Below are 26,994 nucleotides of genomic sequence, written 5' to 3'. Positions count from 1 at the left end.
TGTCAGAAGACCTCAACGATACTCTGATATCCAGGTTCAGGGTCCTTGTCACTGAATAGAGCTCAGTAAGCCAGGAGGGATCTGATACTACAGCACTCTGGAGGCCTCCGGATGAAGCCACAGAAGGGAGAGAGACTAGAGACTCGTAGAGAGTAGTGGGGCACACCCTGCCCTGGGGAGGCAGAGTCAGCAGGATTTTGCTATGGATTTGAGGGCAGCCTGGGCTAAGACTGTGACCTTGTCAGAAAGGAAGGGGAAAAGAGAGGGAGGAGGGGAGGGAGGGAAAAGAGCAAGGAGAAAACAGCTTAGTAGTGTGGAGGCAGGCGTAAAAGCAAAGGCTCACTGGAGCGCCTGCCCAGCCCATGAGAATGGCCCACCTTCATTGGCCAGCAGACGAGCTTGACTTTGCCTCAGTCAACCCTGAAGATCGTGGAGAGTTTCAGAACGAGGTAACTGCAGATCAAACGTCAGACTCAGCAAGGCAAACCTGGTGACAGGTGACAGATGGGGCCAGGCAATGAGAAACCTCAGCCTGGACAGGGGCCCAGCCCCACATGTCTACCTCCCTCAACCAGATTAGCCGCCTGGCTGGGTCCCACTCACAGTCACTGGGGTAGGCAGGTAGATCGGCTAGAACTTTGAAATGTTCTGCCCTAACTGAGGGACCGTCTAGGCAAGCAGCAGTGCGGCGTCCTGACGTGAGGCAGGGGAAGTGAGGAAGTATGTTTGAGCCTGTCCAACAGTTGGGCTATCTGTGGCCCTGCTCAGCCAAAGCCTCCTGAAGCTAGCTAGCCCCCTTGCTGTCTTCACTTGGCAAGGACGTTCATTCATCTATGCAAATGGCCTGACTGGAGAGACGCCTCAGGGTGGGGTCAAAGTGTCTTCCCTCCACTTTGTCCTGACACTCTGAAAACTTTTGAAATTAGCAGCCGGGGGTGGGTCAGATGGCACCAGGGTGGCCAACGATGGGCAGATGACATCAGGTGGACCCCAGGAAATGTTATGGGGGGGCTCAGTCTTCCTGAAGGCACCCCAGATGCCACAGGAGCATCACAGATCCCGGGCAGAACCTAGGACTCCAAGAGAATTGGCTCCAAAACAGAGTAGGGCGGGAAGCTCAGAACTCTGGCCCAGACATTCCTGCCCCACCTTTTCCTGCTGCTGGAGAGGAGAGGCAGGAAAAGGAAACTGCTAGATGCCCAGCAGCAGCCATCTTTGCAGGCAGTAAAAGTAGTGCCTCCCAATCCCTCAAACACACACACACACACACACACACACACACACACACACACACGCGTGCGCGCGCGCGCGCTCGGTGGGGAGGGCAGACCATGAGAGCCCAGCTGAGGGATTGAGGTGGGTCGAGTGACCTGGACCTCCCTGACCCTCAACAGTGTTTCCAGACATTGACAGAATGGAAAGTCTATCACTGTAACCTCGAACTACCCTGGTACCCAGCCCACACCTTGCCTGCAATCCACAAGAGATCTCTCTCAGCCTGTTACATCACAGCTTACCCACCCCTGGTCCTCTCTGAAATGGAGATCTAACTAGATCAGGACATTTCAAACTCCTGCGGTTGCCCCTCAAAAGAATAAACCGCAGAGAGAAGCTTCTTTTGGTATAGAACGTGGTCCTTGAGCTCCACAATCCCCAAAAATCCTGAAACATAGACTGGACCTGGGTGGGTGCAACAGACCCAGGTGAGCAGCCCCTAACTCTATAGTACCCTTCAGGTCTGTGGTCCCCGAAGTATTTACACCCCCAAGAAATGACAACCCCCAGAGGAAAGGGCAGACATTGAGCGGAGTTGGTAAAGGTAACCTCGGAAAGCTGTACCTGAGGCTAGGAGTCTGATGTTGAAGTCTCTGAGCTAGGAGTTCTGGGCTCCTCTGGAAGCAGTGATGTGATTATAAGATCAGACACCGGTGTTGGAGAGCGTGTGTGCCAGCAAGAGTATTCTCCTGTCTAGCCCTAAGCCCAGCCTCTAGCCCACACCACTACCATGTCAACAACATGGGTTCCTCATATTCTCCCTCCTGCCAACTCTGGAGTCTTTAGTGGCAGGCTGTGCAAAACAGATAAACTTGAGGCATGGAAAGTCCAGGAGGGTCTAGAGATACGATATATAGATGAGGGGAGGAGCTCAGACCCAGGCCCCTGGTTCCCTAACCCTAACAGGCTCACCAGAACTAGGTGGCTCAGAGGTGCACAGTGACTCACTGACATACACGGTGCATTCCTAGCAGGGCCCAGCCTCCCTTCTCATCCCCAGGTAGACTTGATGCTCACAAACAGGCAGGGTGAGGCCAAAAAAGTTAAGTTGGGCGTGCAGGTGACTCAGCTATTGTCCTTGTGGCCATCTAAACAGTCACTGGACCTTTCCTCTGCATTCCTGGCCTCTGTCCACAAGTTTGCTCCCAAGCAGGGTCACTGGAACTCACCCTGTTCTGGCCCCTCAGGCCCCTAAGCCGCACCCTAGCATAGCACTCACTCTGGTATTTCCTGGTCTAGACTGGCATAGCCTTTATTTCGGCTGTGGAGGCCTTTTCCTGGCTTATGCTGGAAGCCCATTAATCAACCTACATGCCCGGTGGGCAGAGAAGAGTGTGTCTGCCCCAGCCAAGTACACAAAACTGTCACACCCGCCCTCGGGTCTACAGCCCCGGTCTTTGACTCTCCACGGGTCCAAGATTCTTGCCCTACACGCCTCCCAGTCTCTGCAGTCGCTTCCCCTTCCTCAGCCTGCCATGACGCCCAGTCAGTCCCGGGAGTTGCCCGAACTACTCTGCTCCAACATTCGGACATCCGGCTACGCTCGTCCCAGGCAGGCAACACCACCTTCTCGGCTTCTCTGTCAGCCCTTCCGCCCTAACCAGCCAGGTCACCTGCTCCTGGCAGCCTCTCCCTCTGGGTGATTAACTCGCACCAGGTTCTGACCTGGCCATAGGGCACTGCGCTCGCACTCCGCACTGCTGCTACGTGTTGGACCCCGCGCTGCGTTTAAACCGGAGCTGGGTGTCCACGGGACCCGGAGGAGGAAGCTGAGCCCGAAGATGGACGGCTCGTGACCATGGCAGCGGGAGGAGGCGAGAGCCCCCACCCCACGCCGAGCTCGTGGGGCAGCGGACCCCGCCCACCGACGCGCGCCCTTACCTGCGCCATGCGCCCCGCTGCCCAGAGTAGCCGCGCAGCTCCGCACCCGGCCGCCCTCCCTCTCCTCGCCCCGCCCCGAGGTGTTGCTCGCGCGGGGGCGTCTCCGAGGAGGCGGGGCGCGGCCTCGGAATGTCCCTAAGCAAACAACTCTCTCCCCCGAGCCTCTCCCGCCAGACTTCGAAAACTCCCCTCCGGTCCGCGAGCACCCCGGGATCGCACCCAGGCTGTCTTTTCGCCTCTTACCTCCCTCTCCCGATCCGAGACCGCAGGCAGTGCCTTACCCACCGACTCTGAGCAGGCTGTACCTCTGAGACCTTGCCGACCCCCATTGGGTCACCCGGCCCTTTCACCCCTACACACCGGCGAAGGAGCCCTGGGTAGATTCGGGAAACTTGTTTAAGGCAGTCGGCCATGATGACCCCGCAACCCCTGGACTGGGGGCGCTTCGGTAGCAGCCACTGCTGCGTGTGACCTTGAAAGAGGCCCCCTGCATTCATTCCGGGTACAGCCTGAATCTGGCCAGTTTCCTGTGCCAAAGCCTTCGACCTTGGAAAGAGCAGCGCAGTTCCAAACCAAACTCTTGGAAGGAGGAGGGACGATGGTTCAAACCTGTAACAAAGATGCCTGCTGTCCAGCTGCCGGGCTCCCGTTTGGCCAGAAGCAAGTCACCCCTCCGCCTGCAGTGGCACCAGGCCTCTGGGAGCTGACTAGCCTGGCTGAATTGCTTCTAACCCTTCCAAGTCTGAGCACAGAGAGAAGCCTGGGGAAGAGGCAGCTGTGAAAGAGCAAGAATGGTCCACCTGCCCCTTACCCAAGTTTTGGACGGCCTCCATGCGTCCTGCCAGAGAGAAGAGAGACTTCTAAGAGTCTCTGAGAAGGGGCCTGCCAACTTCAACAGCCCTGGCTCCCTTAGGTCGCTTTTTGGTGAGCATTTAAGTTGGGCCAATCTGCCCTACGGCGACAGGCTCTGAATTTGTTGCCCCGTAACCCTATCACAGATGCGGCTCACATTCACTCCCCTACCCCACAATCTTGATCTCCAGTCTCAAGAGCCCTCCCCTAGCCTCTTCTTCCCTCCCCACTTGGCCAAGACCTCTCCTTCCTTCCAGTCCTTTCTTCCTTTCTTTTAAATACTTTAAAAAAAAAAGTAAATTTATTACAGGTTCTCTTTTTTTTTCGTGTATGATGTGTATGCATTCATGCAGGTTGTGTGTGTGTGTGTGTGTGTGTGTGTGTGTGTGTGTGTGTGTGTGTTTGCGGGCGTGTGCATACATGTTTGGCTGTGTCCTCCAGTGCTGTCCCTTTTCTTTTTGAGATAGTCTCTCATTGGCCTTCACCTAACCACACAGACCAGACTGACTGGCCAGTGAGTACCTGCCTGTCCCTGCTTCCCCAGTGATGGGATTACAAGCGTTCACCACCACACCTGGGTGTTTCACATGGGGTTTGGAGGTCAAACTCAGGTCCTCATGCCTGTGTGCAAGCGCTGAACTGACTGAGCTGACTGCTGCTTTCAATACTCTTTCTCCTGTGCACCCCCAAATGTCTGCTTTTCTAACTCTGCCTTCTGCCTGCCTCTTTTCGGCAGGGAAGGTTTGGTCTTGTGCCAGGTGCCTCTGAGCCAGCCCTTTTCTTCTCTGGGCCTCAGTTCCTTCATCTGCACAAGTATCTGAAGGGAGGCTAGGCTGCCTAGGCTCGCAACAGAAAGGAAAAAGGGAAAAAAGGGGCATCCCAGCTACTTTCATGAGATGCGACTTCCTTATCCACTCGGCCTCCTCCCAGGCATCCCCACTCCCTGTTTTATTATCTGCCACGAGGCAAGGCCTACCCAGCATCTCTTCCAGATAGTTCTTGACTGAGGTCCGGATTCTGCCCCCCTACCGGCACCCCGTAGTACCCAGAGGATAGAGCCCATTGAATCCCCCACCCTTGCCCCTGGCATCACAGGACTCCTGTTTCAGCTCCTCACAGATTTGCACATAGCACCCGCATACATGCAGTTCCCTTTTTGAGAAATGTGGCAGGATATGTATTCAACTTGGCCACTTGGGCCCTCCACCACTGGAAAGGCAGTGCCATACATCTCCGTGGTAGCAGCCTCATCCGTGGACACTTGTGCATTCATGGATGAGGACATAGACTGACACCCGGACACACAAGAGCTGCACTCAGAACGCAAGGCACTCCCCTACACGCCAGTGTCTTGGTGCATAAGCTCAAGTTCGTGCTCATACAGGTCTGACCCAGGCTGGGCTCAGCCCTGAGCTATTCTGGGTCGGGCTTAGGGCCAACAAGTTCAGGGACGGCCAGCTCCCAGCACACCCAGCTGCTGTGTCACTGGCCCAAGCTATCTACCTCCCACCCCTACCCCAGGCTAAGTCCATGGTGGCCTGGATCCCAGCCTAGCTCTGTGACTGGGTGGGTGGAGGGTTTTCCATTCACCACCCCTCAGCTTCTCCAAAGGGAAGCCTTGAGTTCCATTGTATCAAGCTCCAGGAAAGAAATGTCCACGGGGTCTCCTGGCTGTTGCTCAGTTCCCTACCCATAGCTTCCAACCCAGAGGCCCTGGAGGCTGGCTTTGGTCCCCACAGGAAACACATCAGATATAAAAATAGTACAGGAGGGACAAGTAGTAGTCAGCATGCCGGTGTATATGCCACCACTCGGGAAGTGATGCCCTCTTCCAGGGAGCCAGAACCCCAGTCTTGATGGGCCCAGCTGGTGGGGTGCAGGGACACGTTGAGGGGACCTGGTAAGAAGTCGCACAATACCAGACAGTGGTCAGAGCCCTGAATCAGAGGCAGGAGACTGAGTTGAGTGTTGAAATTTCTGAGGCCTAAGGCCAAACAGAACTCCTCCCCTGGATCCCTCCCTCACTAGAGAACAGGGTAGATCTGGCAAGATGGCTCAGCCAGAATGAGCAAGCAGGCAAGTGCTAGACATCCCGGTATCCCGAGTTCAGTCTGGGGAACCCATATAAACTACAAAGAGAGAAACTACCCCACAAAGTTGGTCTCTGACCTCTACATGCATGACGTGGCACTGGGGTATGCACACAAAGGCACACACAGGCATACACACAAATAATTTAAGGGCTGTAGGCCTTTAACCTAGCACTCTGGAGGCAGAGGCAGGTTGACCTCTTTGAGTTCGAGACCAGCTTGGTCCATATAGAAAGCTCCAGGCCAGTCAATGTCACACCATAGTTTTTTTCTATTAGGGAAAGAAAAAAGAAAAAGAGAGAAAATGGAGGAGACCAAGACTCAAAGCAAAGGCCAGCATTCTGACCACAACGTATATAAGTCTCATTTTCATGGGAAAGCTGGAAACACCCTAAATGTCTAACAATAGAGCACTGATTGACGGAGGTCTATGGCTTTGCTTTTATTCCACTGTCCTTCAACAGTGACAATAAAGACTAGCATTTAGCTATGGCTTGGTATGTGCCTGTTTTTACAGACAAGGACTGATGTAACCAGCTGTGGGCCAGGGTTCACAGCCATCAGCATTGGTGAGGTTTGTTTGTTTGATTTATTTATTTATTTATCTATGTATTCATTCATTCATTCATTCATTCATTCATTCATTTTATGTATGTGAGTACACTGTCACTCTCTTCAGATACCCCAGAAGTGGGCATCAGATCCCATTACAGATGGTTGTGAGCCACCTTGTGGTTGCTGGGATTTGAACTCAGGACCTCTGGAAGAGCAGTCAGTGCTCTTAACCACTGGGCCATCTCCCCAGCTCCCTGGTTAAGGTTCTTGTGGGTTTTTTTTTTTTTTTTGCTTTGTTTTGTTTTTATTTTTTTGAGACAGGTCTCATGAAGCTCAGGCTGGACTTGAACTCCTGATCCTCAACCCACCTTCCAAGTGCTGAGTTTAAGCTTTAATGACTACAGATGTTATATTAAAATAAATAATGCAACGAATTTATTAGAGATGTAATTCAAAACCTTAATTATTTAAATTCTCTTACATTAACTATGTGTTGTGAATTTTGAATAGCATCCCATTTTTGCCAACTTTTCCAACTTCAGAAGGGAAAAACAAGAAATTTTAAATAAGTGAGCTTTCAAACGCTGCTGTTTCTTTTGTCTTGCTTTATAACCCTGGCTGGCCCAGAACTCACTATGTAAACCATGCTGACCTCAGACCCATAGTGATTCCCCTGCCTCTGGCTCCTAAGTGCTGGGTCATAGGTATATGGTATTTAGCTTCAATTATCAGATGGTATTCTTACAAGTTCATAGCTTTTTTTTTTCCTCGGAGCTGGGGACCAAACCCAGGGCCTTGCACTTGCTAGGCAAGCGCTCTACCACTGAGCTAAATCCCCAACCCCAAGTTCATAGCTTTTATACTTCTTTGGTTAATAGCACTTAAAACTACCTCACTAAGACTTTTCAGATGCCCTGTTATTCTAAGTCAATTGGATTTTGAACCTATAATAGAGTATGACAGTATTATGTGCCCACATGGGCGCATGAGAGAAAGAGAGAGAGAGAGAGAGAGAGAGAGAGAGAGAGAGAGAGAGAATGTGTGAGAGTAAGAGCATGTGTGTGAGAGTGTATGTGAGAGAGTGTGTTGTGAGAATGTGTGTGTGTGAGAGAGTGTGAGAGAGTGTGTGTGTGAAAGAGAGAGAGAAGAGAGAGAGACCCTGCAGAGATGTAACCTGCGTTCCCCTCTCTCTTCTCATCCCTCTCCTTCTGTTTATTTTTATTTATTTTTGCAGTGCTGGTGACTGAACACAGGCACACGCCCTGCCAATGGAGCCACAATTCCGGCTTGCCCCACTTTTTGGCAGACAAACAAGACAATGTACTTTAATTCTTAGAATAAATTTATTTGGTTTTATGTGTATGAATGTTTTGCCTCTATGCCACACCACATGAACTCCTGTCGAGTTCAGGAGAAAGTGTCAAATCTTCTGGAACTGGAGTTACTGATGGTTGAGAGCCACCCCGTGGATGCTGGGAATCAAACATGGGACCTTCGCAAGAGCAACAAATGCTCCAAAACACCGAGCCTCTTCCAAGAGAGCGAACTTTGAACATCAGTGCCCTCCCTGGGCTGAGCAGCAAGGGAAGTCCTGTGAGCAGCAGTCCAGTGACTGTGTCCTGATAAGGTGACAACCGTCTCTGTACCTTGCCCTCTCCCCATAATTAGGCCTGTGATAGCCTCTGGCTCCTTATTCCCAGGCTAGAACTCAGAGGCAGAGAGGACCAACGGTCTTCCCAGTGTCACAACCCAGTGTCCCAGTTCCTCTGGACAAAGTTCAGTCTAGCACAGGCCCTGAGGGTGGTTATCCCCGCCTCCCCCACCCCCACCTGCCTCCTCCCCCATCTGCCTCCTCCCCCATCTGCCTCCTCCCCCACCTGCCTCCTCCCCCACCTGCCTCCTCCCCTCCTCCCCCACCTGCCTCCTCCCCCACCTGCCTCCTCCCCCACCTGCCTCCTCCCCCACCTGCCTCCTCCCCCACCTGCCTCCTCCCCCACCTGCCTCCTCCCCCACCTGCCTCCTCCCCCACCTGCCTCCTCCCCCACCTGCCTCCTCCAGCTGTGATCAATGTGGCTTTCAGTAGCCTGGTCCAAGCAGGCCTACCCTGTGGCTGGAGTTTGAGGAAGTAGGAGGCAGAGACCTGCTGCTTCTGCTGCTGCTGCTGCTGCTGCTGTTGCTTTAGTTGGAGAAGCATTCCTGGGTGGCGGGAGAGGGGGTTGTCCTGTGTTGTTTTGGGATTTTATTTTGTTTCTTGCTTGCTTTGGGTGAAGCGACCCCTAAGTTTTGCCTGCTACCTTGAGATTGACTTTAATGTGCCCCCTGGGCCTATAGTCCTTTTCAAATAGCAGCTGTTTTCCTGGCTTCCTGGTCATCTGCAGTTCTTGAAGGGCAACTGGCCTTCTGCTCCCTGTTGGGGCCTATGTCCTTATCCATCATGGCACATCCAGGATAAAGCCCTTCGAGATCCAGTTGGAAGGGCCTTGCTGAGAAGCCCCCCCCACTCACACTCACACAACACACTCACACACACATTCTCTCTCGAGCACACACACTCACACTCTCACACACTCACACTCACACAACACACTCACACACATACTCTCTCTCTCTCTCTCTCTCTCTCTCTCGAGCGCGCGCGCGCGCGCGCGCACGCACGCACACACACACACACACACACACACACACACACACACACACACAGAGCCTGGCCTCCACAGCTGTTCTTCGTGAGAGGAAGATGCTGGACCTGCTTCTCCCAGCCCTCAGCAAGCAGGTGATGGTGGAAAGAAGGAAGGAGGGTGGGAGAGCAAGGTGGACTATTGCACAGGGATGTGCAAGCCCCCACTCCCTCCAAGACGGCAGCCCCTCTCCTAGGTCTCCACGGCTGCTCAGAAACTCCATCCGTGGGTAGTCAATGTTCCCGCAGGGTTAGGCTCACAATGCAGTGTTGGGGATCAACTTCAAGGATTCGCTAGAGTCAAGGCCCAGGTTATATTGCAGGATATTCAACAGAGTCAGAAAATGATCCTCCAGGGGTAGCTACCTTGTCGGCTGGAGCAGAAGCTCCTTCCACAGCACCAAGATATGGCCAGCTCAAACTGTACTATCCCTGGTTCTCCATATTCTCCCCTCCTTCTGCTTTGGTGTCCAGGGTGACCAGAGCTGCTTCTGGGCAGGAAGCCAACCCAGAAAGTCCAGGATATCCCTCAGTGCCTGTCACCATGGCAACATGCCCGCACTGCCCCCCCTCCCAAGTCCAGTACCATTCCCCCCCCAAATTCAGGACGTCAGAATGGGAAGGGCCTCCTAGATCAGTCGATTTCAGCCCCTCCCTCTGTCCCAAATGGAGAAACTGAGGCCCAAGGGAGAAGGGTCAGGGGCTGGGGGAATATGTTGGTCAAGAGCCTACCCCTAAACCTTTCCCTTTCTCCCTCCCTGCTCCCCACCACGTCAGTGCCCTTGGGATGGAGTAGAAGGTCTAAAAGTCTGATAGCCTAGGCGGGGTGCCACCCACACCTACCCTCACCCCAGTAGTGATGGCGCAGGTGGCGTCCCGGGAACCTGACACCCAAGATGAATAAATGATGCGGACTCAACCGCCCGCAGCCAGAACTCTCCGCGGCCGCTGCCACTACCACCGTCACCGCCTGCCGGTGGCCAGGGGCAGTCACCTGGTAGCTCTGTGCATCAGCCCCCTCTGCTCTCAGGACCTGTAGCGGAGCCCGCGGCAAACAGGAGAACATGGCCGGGAGGCAGCGTGGCTCGGGGCGGCTCTGGGCGCTGGGCGGCGCCGCGCTGGGGGCTTGCCTGGCGGGTGTCGCCTCGCAGCTGGTAGAGGTGAGGCATCGCATCACGGAGGGCTCGGGATGATGGCACCGTCCAGGCAGGGGCGGGCGGGTGCGGGGAGCTGACTCTATCCCTTCATCTAGCTTGGTGGGGGTTGACACGACCCCTTGCCCTTCACGCTTAGAGTCACGCCACTCTGATGGCGGCTGACTTCGGGGACACAAGGAGTTTGTGTTGTGTGGAGGAGAAAAAAACAGCTTTGCCATCCGGTCTTTGTTTTCCTAGAGGATGGGTAGAGGGGACTTTCAGTGCCCTTATCTTTCTCGACTTCTAGTCTCATAGAGGATATTCGGACCCTGTATTTAGGGCATGCTGAGGGAACTGGCCTTTCTCTACACACATCTCCCTACCTTAGGCCTGACCCGGGACTGGAAGATCCAACTAGGTCCTAGTGCTTCCTGCAAGGTTTCTAAGCAGACATGTCCTGAACAGTTCCTCTTTGGAAGAGAATAATGAGAAAAGGACAGAGACTGGGAGGGCTGGGAGGATTCTGCCCATAAAGGAGGTGAAGAAGATGGGTGGGTGGAACAAACTGGCCAGAAGCCTGACGGGGGGCCACCTGCAGCCTTTTTAATAGGAGGTAACAGAACAGACTTAGAAGTCAGGAGCTGCAGGCAAAGGGGCAGGAGGAGAGAGTGGAGGACAGAGCCAGTCACGCTCAGGGTTCTGAGGGGGCAGAGCTTTGAACTGGTGAGTCTGAGGGCAACACCCCATGATACAGAAACCTCTACCCCTGTGTATCGTGTCCCTTCTGCAACTGACCAGTGGTGTGGAAGAGGCTGTTCGAGTCAGGTATCAGTCCCCTGTAAGGGAAGCCAGGCTGGCCTGGGCCCCATGGGGCATGTAGGGCCTCTCACCAACTGCCCTGAGGCCCCTGCACAGAAACTCAGAGCAAAGGCTGTGGCCACAGGCAAGTCAGTTCTGAGGCAAGGAGTCTCCCCACTCCCAGGAGTTCATCTTCTCCCAGCTCAGCCCAGCTCAGCAGAGGAAATCACATTTGGAGGCCATCTGCCTAGATCTCACGCAAAGGCCCATCTTCTAAGGAAGCATGAGAGATAGAGGCAGGATTGGGATCCACGTCTCTTCTCACTCCAGCCTGGTGGTGCCCTCTCGACTGGGCTGTGCCTCTGAAGGAGGCAGGACCTCCAAGTCTGAGAATTTCTACCTTTATCAGGGCCTACCATAAGGTGTCTGGTCGTTGCCTGATACCCTCCACCCAAGAGCCAGATCAGGATCTTCCAGTGAGACAACCAGTGAGGCCAAAACATCGGGCCTGTGAAATGGAGAAGAGCTACTGCCAAGCCCCCAAACTCTGACGCTGCAGTCAGGAGCTGAGCACACACACATTGCTCCAACCACTCATATGCCCTCTGCCCATATATGTCTGCCCATCCGCCCACACATGCTTATCCACAGACTTCCCTGCTCTCACGGGGGTGGAGGGTTCCCAATCCACCAAAGGATAATGCTATTCAGCGCTACACTATCGCCAACTTTGCCATCAGACCGGAGAGTCCCCAGAAGCAGCTGGCACTATCCTATTCCAATTACAGGGAGAGAAACTGAGGTCTGGAGTAAAGAGGTAAGGTCCCAACCCAGTGCCTCTTAGTGAGCAGAAAAGAGCTTAGAAGTCACGTACCAGCCTATGGCTCAGTGACTCTAGGCCTAGCATAGGTTAGTGATCCCCTCTGAGAACCACCCTCCCCATGGGGGGGGGCAGGCAGCTGCTAGATGAGAACACCTGGAAGGTGTCTATGTTTATGGACCTCAGTGAGTCTGTGGGAACGGGGGAGAGGCTGAGAAACAGGTGGCTTTCCTTTCTCAGATAGCCATGAGGGACATTCCAAGCCTGTTCTTATTGATCATTTAGGAGATGACACGTTGCACAAATGCCTGGCCTCACCCCTCTCCTTGTCCCTTAGCCAAACTTTCTGACAGACAGGATTATATCTCTTCCTAGTCAAAACTAGCCCCTCTCATCTTCCACAAGGCACAGCCATATTCCCGTAGACACTCGGGACAAAGTCATGTAACCTCGAAACATCCGGGACAGGCTGAGAATGAAAAACTCAGTTGATAGAGTGTTTGCCTAGCACACACAACCCCAGGTTCGACCCCCCCCCCCCCCCAGTGCACCATCTACAAAAACAAACACACCCAGGGCAAAGCCATAGCTCAAAAACACCCAGATAAGTGATATGTTCTCCTTGATTTCTAGAAACATAAGGCGGGATACTATCTTTTAATGCACTGTGGTCAGGTTCTCTTAGACCTGAGGCTTCACTGTGCCTCCTAGAAACCCACGGATCCTGTCCCTTTTAGCCGCACTTATATCATTTAGCCACCTGGTGGCGCTACATTACTATTTTTCTAGGTCTATCCTGGCAGGCCTAGCTGTCTGGTGGCATGGGGCAGGAGCCAGTGTGTGGACAACTGTATGAGGAGAGTCTTATCCATGTAGCCTAGCAGTAGAGCGCCATTGGGAGAGGAGAATTAGTCTACCAGGCAGCACACCTGGCCCGTGAAACCGGTCTTGTCCTGTCTCTGGCCTTGGTCCTGAGACCCCATCAGCACTGGCTAGGGCAGGCTGTCCACATTTGCTTCTTTGAGCCTTGTTTCCCCAAGCAACAGCCTTTCTTCTAGTCGAAGTCCATGGTGACACGGTCTGGGACTCTGATCACTGCTTTTATTCTAAACCTTGGACTTTTTGAGGTCTAGGTTGTTGGCTGTGAAGGTCTGAAACATTTTGGGGATTCTAAAACGGGTGGGCTGAGTCCTTGCTGACCCCATCCCAGCCGGCTGGCCTGTGCCTGGCTCACTCCTTTTTTCTCTTGACCCCACAGCCCAGCACGGCCCCGCCCAAGCCCAAGCCGCCCCCACTGACCAAGGAGACCGTGGTGTTCTGGGACATGCGCCTGTGGCATGTGGTGGGCATCTTTTCCCTCTTCGTGCTGTCCATCAGTGAGTAGCTGTACCCTGCCCTCCCCCACCCCACCACAGGAGGAACACAGCCCTTCTAGCACCCCCCAGCCCCTTCTGTACTCCTTGGATTCAGAGCAGCAATTCTGGGCAGTTCAAATAGGCTAGGCGCTCACAAGAGGCCCACCATGGTCTCTGGCACCTCCTCACTCACACAAAGTCCCTGTGGAGGGCTGACGGGCCAGTGGTGACCCAAAGATTTCTGCTGGACCCGGGGAAGCAGCCACATGGCAATTATGTTAATTATAGGGGACTCCAACTGAATCCAGGACATGTCATCTTTCCTATGGCTGGCCTCCTGATGCTTTTCTTGCAGTTCGGCCAATTCAGAGAGCCCACACCCAGGGGCCCCAGCAAGGACACCCTCTACCAGAGGCTCCCCAGACAGTGAGCACACACAGCTTCCAGACTCTGAGCTCTACCTCTCTAAGTGCCATTTTCCAGAAATGATTCATACCTACTTTTCAAAGCGGGGGTCCATTCCTCTCCTCCAGTCTTACTGATGCAATGGGCTTGGAGTGGACCCCTCTCCCTCTCCATTTCGACGTTGGTCAGTGGAGGGGGGGGTAACAACAAGTTGAATGAACACAAGCTAAATGGGACGCCGAGGCACAAAACAAGGGCAAGGAGTGGGGGAGCAAAGAGAGAAGAAACCCACCCCACTTATAACAGCCCATAGAGGAGGGATCTTCCAGGCTGTAGACCAGAGGGAGGCTGGCTGGGAAAGGTCTTTAGAGGGGACAGTATGAGCAAAAGCTAGGAGGAAGCTGGCCTCTATGCCAGGTTTCAGATAAGACCTGTGGGACATCACCAAAAGGTACCCAAAATAGGCTAAAGTGACATTTGAGTTCTAGTGGCAGCTTTCCCAAGAGATGGCCTAGAGTGCTGGATGGCCACGGAGAAACCATCCAGATGTGAGGGGCTCTCAAGACATCTGATTTGTACAGGCTTCTCCTGGCACACAAAGTCTCCAGTGAGAATACCCTCTCCTCCCAAATCTGGGGAACTAGCTGGTGGTATTCCCAGCTTAGGCCTAGAGAGGAGATTGCTCAGTGATGGCCCCAGAAAAAGGTGTGCCTGCAACCAGAGTCCTTATATCTGGAAGGAGACCTCCCTTGATATCAAGAGGCAGTTAGCAACTGTCCCAAGGAGCCCCAGAGCTGTGAAGAGAACACCTCTGGGGTAGCCCCTCATCCCCAGGGTAACAGTTAGGAACCTGAGGCCTCTCCCAGGCCCTGCTCTCAGAGAATGGCGGAGGTGCCTGGGGCCACACCAGAAATTTGCACAGAGTCAAACTAAAGAGGCACGTGGAAGTTATCTGCAGAGCATTCTTCCACTTCTAACTTCATTCCCTAGCATGCAAAAGGGCAGGGACGGACAGTCCCTGTGCAGCAGGTCAGCGGCGGCCTTCTCCATAGCATAGCTTCTGGGAGCGATGGCAGGGAAACTATCCTCGCTGCTTCCCAGACTGCTTGAACTCCGGCAGGCATTAGTGGAGCATCCCCCTCCCCAAATTCCCTCAGGGATAGGGAATATGGCTGAATAAAGTTCCCCTGGGGCTCTCCAGAATTCTTGGTTCTGCCCCGGGCCTCAGAACTTGACCCCAAATTTTCATTCATTTTCTTTGAAGAGAAGCAAGCAGGCCAGGTCAGGATGGGCGGGCTTAGATGGGTGGGCTTGGCTGGGCAGGCATTTGTGATCTTTGTTGAACTGCCAACAGCTACACGGAGCCTTAGCAAGCAAGGTCCTCAGGGTGCCACTGGGGTGACTAGCAAAGGTGACCCAAGCCAGTAGGATTGGAGCTTGAGAAAAACCTTGAGTCCAAGACATCCACACAGGAGTCTGGGTGAGACCAAAGCAGAGCACTCTGGGTAATGAAAGACCATTGTCTGCTCAGGTCTAACCCCAGAGAGCTGTACACTGGGGCCCTGGTGTAGCCAGCCTCTTCCTACCTCCAGCATATTTCTAGATGCCAGTGGCTCCCACAGGAACCCAATCCAGTTCCCAGCAGTGGAGACTTTTAGACACTCTCTTCCATCCTGTCTATCTGTCCATCCATCCACTCATTCCATCCCATTGCTTCTCCCATTCTAAAGTCTGGGTGAGAGAAATGGGAACAAAATATTTGCCTCAAGGTACACAGTTCTGGTTGAATAAGATGACCCTAGACTACCTAGGTCTGATCCATTTCCTCAAAATAGACCTGGCTTGTCATGCCGGGCCCTTCTGTACCTCAGTAGCCTGCCAGGAAGTTCTGTCGGGTCATATTATTTATAATAAGAACCAGCCCCACCCCCTCCCTAGGGGCTGGGGCCACAGTGGTCAGATTGTGGGAGCCTTAGAAAAATAAACTCTGCCTAGCCAGCCAGGTTCTGGCAGCCCTGCTTTGTCCATCACTGGACAGGCCAGCTCCACGCTCTGCTCAGTTGACGTGGCATAGCTGCCTTTAACCAGAAAAACATCCCTGGGAGAACTCCCTCAGAAGTAAATGCCCGGTGCAGGGTCTGGGCTGTCCTCACCAGTTTCTTCCTAGGCAGGGTCCAGGCTTGTCCTCAGGGAGGCTGAAGAGGATGCAGCCACACCCTTGGGCGTTTACTACACCTCTGTCTGTGACAAGGAGGCTGGAGAAGGAAACCTGGGGTGTCTTAGGAGCACCCAGAGAGGCCTAAGTCAGAAGCACAGTGTGACTCTAGGTAGCCTTGGCTAGAGCTGTACCCTCCTCTGGTACCCAGTGTGGTCAGCGACTACCAGACCTAGACTAGCTATAGAATTTGTGGTCAACTACAATGAAAACACCAGGCTCATGTCCAAGTTGCTAAGAATTTGACAGTGAACCATTACAACTAAGCATGGGCCGGGTCATCTTAGGCTTTTGCAGAAGTCTGACGTGACACACGTCTACGCAGGCAGAATCAGGACGAGCATTTGGGTACCACTCAACCTGTCTGAGACCTCACCCTAGCCAAACTTGCTCTGATATCCATACAGTCATCACGCTGTGCTGTGTGTTCAACTGCCGTGTACCGCGGACACGGAAGGAGATCGAGGCTCGGTATCTACAGCGAAAAGCAGCCAAGATGTACACAGACAAGCTGGAGACCGTGCCTCCCCTCAACGAACTCACAGAAATCCCTGGAGGTAAGTAGTTTCCAGTTCAGTTGCAGCCTGCCCTGGACCCTGCAGCCGGCCACTTCCTCGGTCCCACTATTCCAACTGAACCTGTCCCTGCCCTCTCGCTGCAGCTGGTCCAGAGAAGGGACTGGGCATGATCCCAGGAGAGCAGAGTGCAGAAACTGGTCAGAGCCAGGCAACTAAGACAAGGAGCCTGTTTTCTAGAAGAAACTGTGTGGGGGGTGGGGGTGGGGGTGGGGGTGGAATTTAGTCGGTAAGGTCTCTTTGTCACACAAGCACAGGGACCTGAATTTGCTGTTCCAACACCTATATTAAAGACAGACAGCTATAGAAGACATCCAACACCAACCTCTGGTCTCTACACACATGCCCACACATGTTTGTACTCATAGGCATGTATACACACGTATTCCCAGGTAAAAAAGATCGGAGGAGAAAGGGCAGGAGGAGAGAGGCGTTCTGTGGCCTTTTCCTGTCTCACCACTGTGGCTTGGCCTCTTCTCCCTCCCCTCAGAGGACAAGAAGAAAAAGAAGAAGGACAGTGTGGACACCGTGGCTATCAAGGTAGAGGAGGACGAGAAGAATGAGGCAAAGAAGAAAGGAGAGAAGTGAGGGCGGCGTCCTGGAGATGGCAGCCGGGGCTGGCAGGCCCTGAAGCGTAAGTTCAGGCCGGGATCCAGGCATCAAGACTCCGAGTTCATACATGGACGGCAGAGGCTGTGGTCCAAGGGAAAGCCAAGGTCGTGGGCATTACCTCACGGCCCAAAAGATGTAGGGACAAGACTGGACTCTGTTCATTTCACATGGTCAGTCTGGGCACTTCTCACGGGCCACTGTCCCTCTATAGATATAGAGTGGCCTCAAACTCCTCTCCCCATCCAGGCAAGCTTCTGTCCCACCCTTCTTGCCAGGGGCAGAAGTGGCTATGAAGGAGTCAGGGATTGGTCGATGAGGATGGCAGGATTGAACAGATTGTTCAACAACACAGATGGAGGACTGGAAGGGGACTTGTGACATGGGAGATTCTCTGACATAGCTAGATAGCCACCCCAAAGAGCAAGGAGATTGCCCCAAGTTTGACGGTGATCTGTCCTTGGCTTCTAGGGTGTCCCCATTATCAGGAGAATCCCTGATCTGGCAAATGCCAAGCTCTGAAAACAAGGTAACAGCGTGACAGGGCGGAGACCACTGAGGGGCTGGCAGGAGGCCTAGGGCCTAAGGGCTTCTGGCTCAGGGGTGGGGTCTGAAACATAGAAGAATGAGTTGCGTGGGCCGAGTGAGAAAACCTGGGTCTCCTCACGGGAACCAAGAACTACTCAAGACGCAGTGCATGGGGTACGGACTACTGCGGTTGCCTTTTCTCTGGCCAGGACTCTGTCAGACCACCAGTCTGCCGAACACAGTGGTATGCAGGTCCTCTTCTGCCATGTCCCTTACTTTAAAAAGCATCTCTGCCAAGAAGACGAATGAAACGCCATGGAGGGGCTGGCTCCGGAGAGGGGAGATGTACGAAGGCACTTCTAGCGTCAAAATGAGGAGCTGTGCCCGGAGCTGGGGACTGAGACCCTGGAAGACTTTCCCAGTGTGAAGCCTGCTAGAAAGGTGTCCTGAGGAAATCTATAACTAAAGCTGGGTGCCTTCTCAGCCCCAGGCATATAAAACTTCACCCTGAGATGAACTTCCACCCCGGTCCCACGCTTTGCCTGGTCCTTAAGGATTCCTGTAAAAGTGACACAACATGATAGGTGCCTCAGACAAACCTGACATTCTCTCTTTGTCTGACCCCTGTCCCAGACTAAGTGGGGGGAAAGCCCAGTGGGTGAGGAGCAGTTATAGCCACCCCACCTCACCAAGTGGACAGGGAGAGAAACTGAGGAGCTAAGCGGAACTCTCCTCCACTCTACCCCATGCCCAACAGGCCTCTGACAGTTTGAACCTGGTGCTGGGATTCACGGGAATCATCCCTCATCGTCCTACAAGGAGAGGCATGCCAGGATGGCTTGGGCAAGGAATATTGAGGGGGCGGAGGGATCACAGAAGGCCCTATCATGGACACAGAGGACCCTGACTAGGCATACGCAGCTGGCTGACCTTCAGGGTCCCGTCCATGGGCTTCTCTCAAGACATACCAAAACCGCTCTGTATGCAAGGTAGTGGAAACCCAGAGGGGCTGAGGCCACTCGAGGTCATTCAGAGCATCAGCAGCTGCAGCCTGTGCGAAGTGTGTCAGTTCTGCTGGGTCCTTTGTGTACCTGTATCTCTCCAGGCTGGAAGCAGGACTAGAGGGTCATAGTACTCTATGGAGTTATGGGAACAATATTCTTCAGGGTTCCGGGTCCTGGCCAGAAGGCAGTCAAGACCAGGGAGAGTCCAATTCACACTCAAGTCTCACAGAAGGAGCATGCAGCTCTCCATCTAGGGGTCTGGGAGAGAGGTCTGACAGCCCCAGCTTTAGCCTGGATAGCCCATCCTAACCTTCCCGCCGCCCCTTCATACACCCCTCTGCTTTCCACGGGAGCCACCCCAAAACTTTAGAGGCTCCTTCAGGGGTTATAAGCACACATCACATTGTGTGTTCCCACTTCCCACTAGAGCAGGCTCAGACAGGAGGAGACATGGGAAAAAAGAAGTGTTTAATCTCTGCCAGTCCCTGCTGGCTGAGCGCCTCACCCACAAGCAGCACTCAGGAGGAGGGGAAGGAAGGAGAGAGACATGGCAGTGTCACAGAGTGCCCAGAAGGATGAGGAGCAGAAGGAAACCCAGAAGCAAGGTCCTGGATGGCGCCGGAAGGGCCAGGGGCTCCCCACTAAGGCGGTCCCAGATCCACAGCTGGTAGTGAGAGACCTGGAGAAAGATGGGCGGGGCCTCACTCTTCTTGCAGCCCGGGCCCCAGCTCATCACTCCTACCAGGTACCACATGCCGTCTGAAGAGCAGACCAGGGGCTCACCAGACCTCTCCTGTAAGGAGGGAAGAAGTTAAAAAGGTCAGGGAGGTGAAGCCACGTCTGAGGGGGCCGTGACCCGACTCAGGGACCCCACCCAGGATGTTCCCACCAGGTTATCTCCATACCCCCCCAGAATGAACGAACTGATACTTCCTCCCCATAGGACACTCCGTCCTCAATCCACACCCAATTCCCTCCCAGTCTCATCCCCGTCCTCACCTCCATCCTCTCCCACCCCTACCCCTGCTTACTTTCTCACCCTCTCTCCCTCTCTCCCCTCTCTGTCGCTCTCGGCTCTGCCTCCTGCACCCCTCCACCCCTTGGGATAAGTGAGCAAGGGACAGTGGTCCTCACATAGCAGAACTTTTCCCTGTCGTTGTCCAAGGCACAGATCATCTGAGGGCTGATGATCCGAACCAGAGAGTGGATCCTGGAGAACTTGTGGTAGTAATGCTCACACTCCCTGCTGTTCAGGATAGAGACTTCCTTCTCCTGGAGGGTTTGGAACTGGGGCCATAGGCCTGTGGGACATGTCCCCAGTCAGGTTTAGCCATTGGCTAGTCCACAGCCACCGTCTCTGTCTCTTTTGCATAGCAGAGAGGTCTCCATATCTGGGCTATTTTCCCCTCTGGCCAGCAGGCCCCAAGGTTGTCCCCATGGAGGTGCTGTAACATAGTCCACACCTATTGACCTCTTGGCTCTGCTAGTCCTCTTCCAAGTGCAGCCAGCACTCTCAGGCCTAAGTCTTTCTTTTTAAAGCCATTCCTGGGGCCTCTTTCTCACAGTTTCTCCAGGCCCACCCCACAACTCTACCCTAACCCCCACCCCATCCCACCCCTACATCAGCACTCTTCCATTCCACCCAAAATGTGCCTGAGCTCCTGGAGACAGGAAACTTCTGATCACTCCCAGATAGGCCACAGAATGGCGGTTTAGAGGAGGAAATCGGATCCTAAGGACACAGAGAAGGGTGTGTCTCTTGTGCATTAGTGGCTTCCTAAAGGGAAGAGATATTCCCAGCACCCATCAGAAAAAAAATGATCCCTTGACTGGCCATGAGAGGATGTGCCTGTCTTGAGAGCCTTGCTCCTATAGTGGAATGACAAGGGATGGGGGCGGGGCACTGGAATGACGAGGGATCTGGGACCTTTTGAGACTCTTGGCTTTTCAAACATAACCCGCATCCATTCTGGCAACGTCTTGCCGACAGGAGAACCCGCCCTCTTGTACTCTCTACCTGCCAATGTCCTGCGGTCGTGTGTAGGTGACAAGCTATCGTTCGGAGACCTCCCTGCTCTCAAGAAAGTTTTGTTTACATAAGCTTTCGTGATCCTGAGACTTCAATGGTTCCCAGAGGCCTAACTTGACCCTAGTATGTTCTCTGACAAGACCCTCGAGGAGGAGGAGACTTGAGAGATGAGAAGAAGAAAGTTCCTGGGTCAGTCAGCCCCTTAAAAATGATGATCCAGAAAGGTTCATCCAAGGCGCACCCCAGCCACCCCCAAGTCGGCTCTCCCCACCATGCACCCTAACGATGGGGGGTGGGGCTCTGACTCACCGTTAGCCTTGGGGTATCCCCAGCCTGTCACAGTGCAGAGAGAGCCGTCCTCCACCACATACTCCAGGCCAGGCAGGCAGACAGGCCACACGTATTTGCTGTACTTGAGCCCCCATTTGAGCTTGAGGAGACCAATGTCATGGATCCGGCCAACCCAAGACCAGTACCGCTTGGATTGGTAGCCGCTGTTTATGATGACCTGGTTTACTGGCACATCTGAACTGGTTTCTGTGGTCTGGTTAATCCATGGGCTCCCCACCCTCACGGTATAGTTAACACGGTTCCTATGGGAATGGGATAGGGGCGTATTCCATCACCTCATGCCCCAATCCTGCCCTTCATACCACTGTGGCCCTGTAAGCAAATCCAGGCAGGCCACCTCCTGCTTCAAACTCCCCTCCTCCCAGAGCCTGTTCCTCATGACAGAGTCCTGCACACAACGGGTGGTCCCCTTGTGTGTGGAGGGGAAAAATGGAGATTCAGAGAAATGCCATGGCCTGCTCAGAGATGTGCATGTAGGAAGTGGTCTTGTGATATGGTCTCTGTTTCCTCAAGTCAGAACCTGAGTTTTTCTCCTACGTTTCACCTTGATGGGTAACGGAGTCCCTGTGTAGTGACCATGGCCTGAATCTTAAGCCGCCTTCTATGGGAACATGCTCTCACTGGTCAGTCCTCATGGGAAACACAGATAGATGCTGCTCTCAGGAACTTGCAGGCCCCAGAACATTGGCACACCCACCCCTTGGTCTCTACACAAACTATGCCTGTCTTCCCGTCTCTAGTCCACCTGAGAGGTTCTAAGTCAGGGCCTCTCTCAGAAGAGAAGAGAGGGTAATTGGAATGAAAGACCTAGGGCCTTCTGAGCCTCTGAGCCTCACCTACAGCACAGGACTGAAGGGGAGGTCAAAGGGCAAAGGGCAGGTACAGGCCAAAGGCCAAGCCCCAGGAAAGAATCTGTGAGATCCAACCCTGCCTTGCTCAGGGTGAGGGTGAGGCTGGGCCTGGCTCTGTAGGCTCCACACAGGACACGATTGCTACTTGATGGGTCACCTGGGAGAGTGACTAAGAGTCTGGCATTCCAAATGTCTTTCCACCCACCCACCTGGGCCCCAACTCACTGGCTCAAGCAGTGGGCCACAGCCAACACCCACTGGGAGGCAATAAGGATGCCGGCACAGACATGTGAGCCATTAGTCTGCACGCTGACCATCCATGGCCACCGCCGGGTCATGGCTTCTGGGTCCCTGAGAGTAGGGTCTGGCTCCTGGGAGGAGCCGCACACTGAAGAGAAAGAAAAGAGTTTGAAGAAGGACAAGTTCACCCTGCCACATCTCGTGGCTCTGTCCGCATTTCCCTCAGCCTCTCCAGCCTTTCCCCTGTAGCTATCCAACCTTTTCTACGTTTCGCTATATCACAGAGCCCACACACGGATGAACTTCTGCAGCTCCAGAAAAGCCCCAGCACCATCCAGATGCTATTTCCTTGTTCCTACAGTGTGGGCTCCAGAGCACTCTAATAGCAAGCTTCAGCCAGACCATCACAAATGCATCTGTACTTCTGCCTGTTTGCAGACTGCTCCTTGCTCCTTTTAGTTGACCCAGGGTGGATCCTGGCCCCTTCTCTGGGAATCCCCTCTTGTGATTCACGGAGACAGATGACCCAACAGTAAAGCGGGCTGCATGAGGGAGCAGGCACACCCCGAAGAGGAAATGTAACAAAAGCCACGGAAGCTCGCCCGGCCTCTTGGGGACTGACTCGGGATAGCCAGCATAAGCAGATTCACACACCCGTCTGTCAAAAGCTGGGTATTTGTGACATCAAATGCTGGTGAGAACTCTAGGTCATGACGTACCCTCCTGCGGAGGGGAGTGCCAACTGCTAAAGGGCACTATGAGAAAAGTTGTGAAAACTCAAGAAGGGGGCCAGAGAGATGGTTGGGTTATTAAGAGCACTGGCTCCGCGGGGTGGGGGGTATCAGAGACCACCTTTCAGCCCAGAACTTGGGAGGCAGAGGCAGGTAGATCTCTGAGTTTGAAGCCAGCCTGGTCTACAGAGTGAGTTCCAGGATAGGCATGGCTACACTGAGAAACCCTGTTTTGTGGGAAAAAATAAATAAATAAAAGAAACAGTAGCTGCTTTTCCCTAAGCATAAGAGGAGCTGTTCCCAGCATGCACGTGGAGGCTCCCAACCATCCATAACTCCGATTTGGAGATATGGTGCCCCCTTCTGGCTTCCATAGGTGCCAGGCACATAGGTAGGGCAGACACGTGCATGCAGGCAATGTACTATACACATAAAAATAAAGGAAATTGAAGTTAACCCTATCTAGCTTCCCAGTTATTCCCACTTAAGTATGTCTTAACCAAATCAGTGCATTGTGCAACCAAGTCAATGGGCCACGGCTAGTATATATATATATATATATATATATATATATATATATATATATATATGTAATATATATATATACACATACACACATATATATGTATATATATATATGTGTGTGTGTATATGTATATATGTATTATGTGTTCATTTGTAGTGCTGGGATGGGATTCAGGGCCTGGTGTTATTTATGTGTTATATTTTACCATTCCCGTGTGGATGGGCAGACACACACTCCTGTGCGCGTGTGGAGGCCAGAGTTCCTGTGTGTGTGTGGAGGCCAGAGGAGGATTTGCAGAGTCCCTGTTACTCTGTTACTCTCTTGATACACTTCTCTCACTGAACCCTAAGATAGATTGGCAGCTTCCTCAGTAGGGTGCTGAGGTCCTAGCAATCTCCTGTCTCTGCTCCCCATTCTTCTCTCCCTGCCCCTAAAGTGCTGGGGTTACTGGAGCATGAGAACACACACCCATTCAGCTTTTTACATAGGTCCTGGGGTTTTAACTCAGGTCTTCCTGTTTGCACGGTAAGAGCTCTCTTACCCACTGAGTGATTAGCTCCCCAGCCCACCACAGCATTTTAAAATGATACTCGGCTAAGGGACTATCAGCACGCACCACGCACGGTACCATGATGTCTCCTGCTAGACTTTTTGAGTCAGTTAAAGTGACTGCATCGAATCCTAGGATAACAACAGTCTCTTATGTGGGTCTTAACCACAGACCATTGTTTACAAGAAAGTATCCTGGTACACTGGTGAGGTTTAATTGCCACCTGGACACAGCACAGAGAGGTCTGAAAGAAAAGCCTACATTGATAAATTGTCTAAATGAGATTGGCTGTGGGGTGAGGGGTAAGGGGTGAAGGCTGTCTTGATTATCAGTTGATGCTGGATGGCACAGCCCTCGGTGGTGTGGCACCATCTCCAGGAGGGGACGGGCTATGTAAGAAAACTAGCTAAGCATGATCCTGTGAGAGTGAGAGTGCCATCGAGCAGCCTTCCTCCATGGTTTCTACCTTGGGTTCTTGCCCTGGTTGCCCTCCCTGATGGACTGGGACCTGGGAACGTAAGCCAAATAAATAAAAGTCCCCACCCCCGAGTGGCTTTATCACACCAACAGCAAGGACATTAAAACACCAGGTGGGCTCTGAAACCCCACAAGAAGTTATGCTGTGGACTCTGGGATGGGAACCTGAGACAAGGGGCAGGCCAGGTCAAAGGACGGCCCGCAGCTGCCAGCGGCCAGCTCTGGGTACGGGGACACCACCTCTGCATTCCCAGCACTAGCTTTGATGGTCCTCAGCCTGCCTCCTATTTACCTCACCACGATGCAAGGCCTGCAAGCAAAAGCAGGCCCAAGGCCTGGCCCAACCTTCTTCAGAGCTCAATAAACACTAGTACAGGGACGTTCCCGACTCCTCCTCGTCCTCTGGGTACTTGGTCCCTCGACCCTTTGACCTCGGAGACCAAAAAAATCTAAGAACTCTCTGACTTCTCCTGCTCAGTACTTACAGGGGAGGTTGCCGGGTTTTGTCTTAGAAACGGACCCAGTAATCCCCACAGTGCTCAGGGCCCCCATCCCTTTCGGTGGAGTCGTGGTCTGTGAAGTGTCTGAAGTCTGGTCCTGCCGAGGAAGGCGAAGCCTGCCTGAGGGACAGATGCCACTGGAGGCACAGGAGGCTCTGGGGCCGGTCGGGACTGCGGTGGACAGCGTCGCCGGGGATTCTCCTGCGGCCAAGCAGCCTGTGGAAGGTCACGAGCGGGTCAGAGGCGGCCACGGGTGGGCGTACTAGGGAGGGCGCTGGGGGCGGACGGGCTCACCTGCTGGCCGCCGAGGCAGGAGCAGCAGCAGCAGCAGCAACAGAAGGAGAAGGGCTCGGGCGCGGGTGCGGGTGCGGGAGGCCCCAGGCACACCGGGACCCTGAGGGCCCTGCCCACGGACCCCGGCCCCGCACCAGGGCTCCATTGCGCCGCTAGGTTCCTCCACAATGGCGCCCTCCATCGGGCGCCTCATGGCGCTCTGGTGCCCAGCCTGCGTGGCGCCCCCTGGATGGCATGCGCTGGTACGCTCCCGCCAAAGGCGCGAAAGGAGTGTCTGGCTTGTGTCTTTCCTCAGACTGGTGGGCCCTTTGCCTCACCTCAGCTAATTTCTAAGCTTCTGTGCTATCTCCACCAGCAGCCACAGCAGCGAGAGGAAGGCCAACCCCGACGTCTCAGTACCCCTACTCCGCTCTGCCAGCATCCATACCGTCCTCCTTGAATACTAACAGCTCAGGCCATCGTCCCAGGGCACTGATGAAGCAAAGTAGTGTGCTCATTAGGGTCTCACTATGTCACCCAGGCTGGTCTCGAACTCACAGCAATTCTGTCTTGGTCTCCTAAGTATGGGCCACCGAGCTTGGCTTTAATGACGATTTTGAAAGGGTGCAACATTTGAAGCACTGTGCTCTCTAGATCTACTTACTAAGACCAGAGAGCCATAAGGGAGAAGCTATGGTATCCATTGGTTAACAGTGAGAGCTGAAGGTCACTGTGTTTGGGCTTCTGAGGAACATGAGAATGGTTCAGCAACATAGGTCCTACATTTAAAAAGTAATGCAGTAATGAAGCCTTGGTGCAAGGATACGGGAAATTTTTAGCCAGATAGAAAAAGTGACATTCTCACTTCTTATCAAGGCCTAGGTTCTTGGGAGAAACACCTTAGCAGACAATTTAGTGCTCCTATCCTGGAAAAAAGCAAACAGAGCTGCCACATTTCTGCACCTCCACGGGGGGGAAGGGAAACTGTTGCTCTTAGCCAACAGACCTAAGGTCATTAACAGAGGTCACTGAATCACACCAAGAGCCCAGGACGCAGTCACTTTTCGATCTCCAAGCAGGGACCTACATCACCCACTCCTGCCAGAGACAGAGGAGGAACTGGCTGGGATCTGGAGACCCCTCAGGTGAAAGTCAGGGGTTGGCAGAGACAGGAAGGCATCAGAACACAGCTGGTAGAGTCAAGTCTCTCATCTGACCTTGGGAAGGCTGCTAGAAAGAAGATGGTTTTTATAGGAGGGCCTGAGGAAAGACACGGGGAAGGGGCCTTGGGAATATGGGAGCTGCTGAACTGCTAGGTTTACAGAGCAGTGACTTCAAAGTCTCAGTCAGCAAGAGCAACTTACAGGCTAGAGAGACAGACGGGCCAGTGGTTAAGAGTGTGCACTGCTCTTTCAGAAGACCTGAGTTTGATTCCCAGTAGCCACACCAGGTGGCCCATAACCACTTGCAACTCCTGCTCTCAGGAAAGCTGACACTCCATGGGCACCCACACTCATATGCACATGCACACACATAAATGTAAATTTTGTAAAAGAGGAAATTATATGGGAAACAAGAGAACCACCTCCAGGATCACACAACATATCTGTGACAGATGTAGAGTAAGAGTATCAGAGAAGGCAGAGCTTAAGAAACGGCCAAGTTTTATGTGGGAGGTGTTCTAAAGGGCT

The 26,994-nt window shown here is 53.4% G+C and overlaps 2 protein-coding genes and 1 long non-coding RNA gene across 8 annotated transcripts; 1 reads left to right on the top strand and 2 right to left on the bottom strand.

Moving 5' to 3' along the window:
- The first annotated feature begins 3,272 nt into the window (after nucleotides 1-3,272).
- On the top strand, nucleotides 3,273-18,369 carry Tmie (transmembrane inner ear). 6 transcript variants are annotated; one of them, NM_001109299.1, is made up of 6 exons: nucleotides 3,273-4,080; nucleotides 8,065-8,280; nucleotides 10,108-10,490; nucleotides 13,343-13,460; nucleotides 16,467-16,616; nucleotides 17,125-18,048. In NM_001109299.1, exons 3-6 carry the CDS (start codon nucleotides 10,395-10,397, stop codon nucleotides 17,220-17,222), a joined length of 462 nt encoding a protein of 153 aa, NP_001102769.1. In that variant the 5' UTR covers nucleotides 3,273-4,080; nucleotides 8,065-8,280; nucleotides 10,108-10,394; the 3' UTR covers nucleotides 17,223-18,048. The 6 variants fall into 6 exon arrangements, with proteins under 6 accessions (NP_001102769.1, XP_063122079.1, XP_063122080.1 ...); XM_063266009.1 differs by lacking the exons at nucleotides 3,273-4,080; nucleotides 8,065-8,280 and having other exon boundaries at nucleotides 9,853-10,490; nucleotides 17,125-17,268; nucleotides 17,715-18,369; XM_039081994.2 differs by lacking the exons at nucleotides 3,273-4,080; nucleotides 8,065-8,280; nucleotides 10,108-10,490 and adding an exon at nucleotides 11,708-12,081 and having other exon boundaries at nucleotides 17,125-17,268; nucleotides 17,715-18,369.
- On the bottom strand, nucleotides 7,978-9,841 carry LOC120094265 (uncharacterized). The gene is made up of 2 exons (XR_005488474.2): nucleotides 8,757-9,841; nucleotides 7,978-8,272 (listed from the first exon to the last, which is right to left on the bottom strand). It is a non-coding gene; the product is annotated as an uncharacterized LOC120094265 (long non-coding RNA).
- An 853-nt stretch (nucleotides 18,370-19,222) lies between the features above and the next one.
- Prss50 (serine protease 50) lies at nucleotides 19,223-26,918 on the bottom strand. Its single transcript, XM_017596135.3, has 6 exons — nucleotides 25,325-26,918; nucleotides 25,016-25,246; nucleotides 22,232-22,394; nucleotides 21,114-21,397; nucleotides 19,910-20,076; nucleotides 19,223-19,568 (listed from the first exon to the last, which is right to left on the bottom strand). The coding sequence occupies exons 1-6, from the start codon at nucleotides 25,515-25,517 to the stop codon at nucleotides 19,332-19,334; spliced, it is 1,275 nt and encodes a 424-aa protein (XP_017451624.2). The 5' UTR covers nucleotides 25,518-26,918; the 3' UTR covers nucleotides 19,223-19,331.
- Nucleotides 26,919-26,994: the final 76 nt, after the last annotated feature.

This window comes from Rattus norvegicus, chromosome 8, assembly GCF_036323735.1.
Source record: "Rattus norvegicus strain BN/NHsdMcwi chromosome 8, GRCr8, whole genome shotgun sequence".
Classification (NCBI taxonomy): domain Eukaryota; kingdom Metazoa; phylum Chordata; class Mammalia; order Rodentia; family Muridae; genus Rattus; species Rattus norvegicus.
Note: the sequence above shows the minus strand (reverse complement) of the source record. Positions and strands in the feature narration are given on the sequence as shown.

Excerpts from the sequence above, each read along its gene's own strand:
- Tmie (XM_039081994.2), top strand. The coding sequence starts at position 11,863 with ATGCCCTCTGCCCATATATGTCTGCCCATCCGCCCACACATGCTTATC. Across the intron at positions 13,461-16,466 it reads CCTCTTCGTGCTGTCCATCA|TCATCACGCTGTGCTGTGTG; the intron begins GTGAGTAGCTGT and ends ATATCCATACAG. Across the intron at positions 16,617-17,124 it reads ACTCACAGAAATCCCTGGAG|AGGACAAGAAGAAAAAGAAG; the intron begins GTAAGTAGTTTC and ends CCCTCCCCTCAG.
- Prss50 (XM_017596135.3), bottom strand. The coding sequence starts at position 25,517 with ATGAGGCGCCCGATGGAGGGCGCCATTGTGGAGGAACCTAGCGGCGCA. Across the intron at positions 22,395-25,015 it reads AAAACCCGGCAACCTCCCCT|TGTGCGGCTCCTCCCAGGAG; the intron begins GTAAGTACTGAG and ends CTTTCTCTTCAG. Across the intron at positions 19,569-19,909 it reads ACAGGGAAAAGTTCTGCTAT|GAGAGGTCTGGTGAGCCCCT; the intron begins GTGAGGACCACT and ends CCCTCCTTACAG.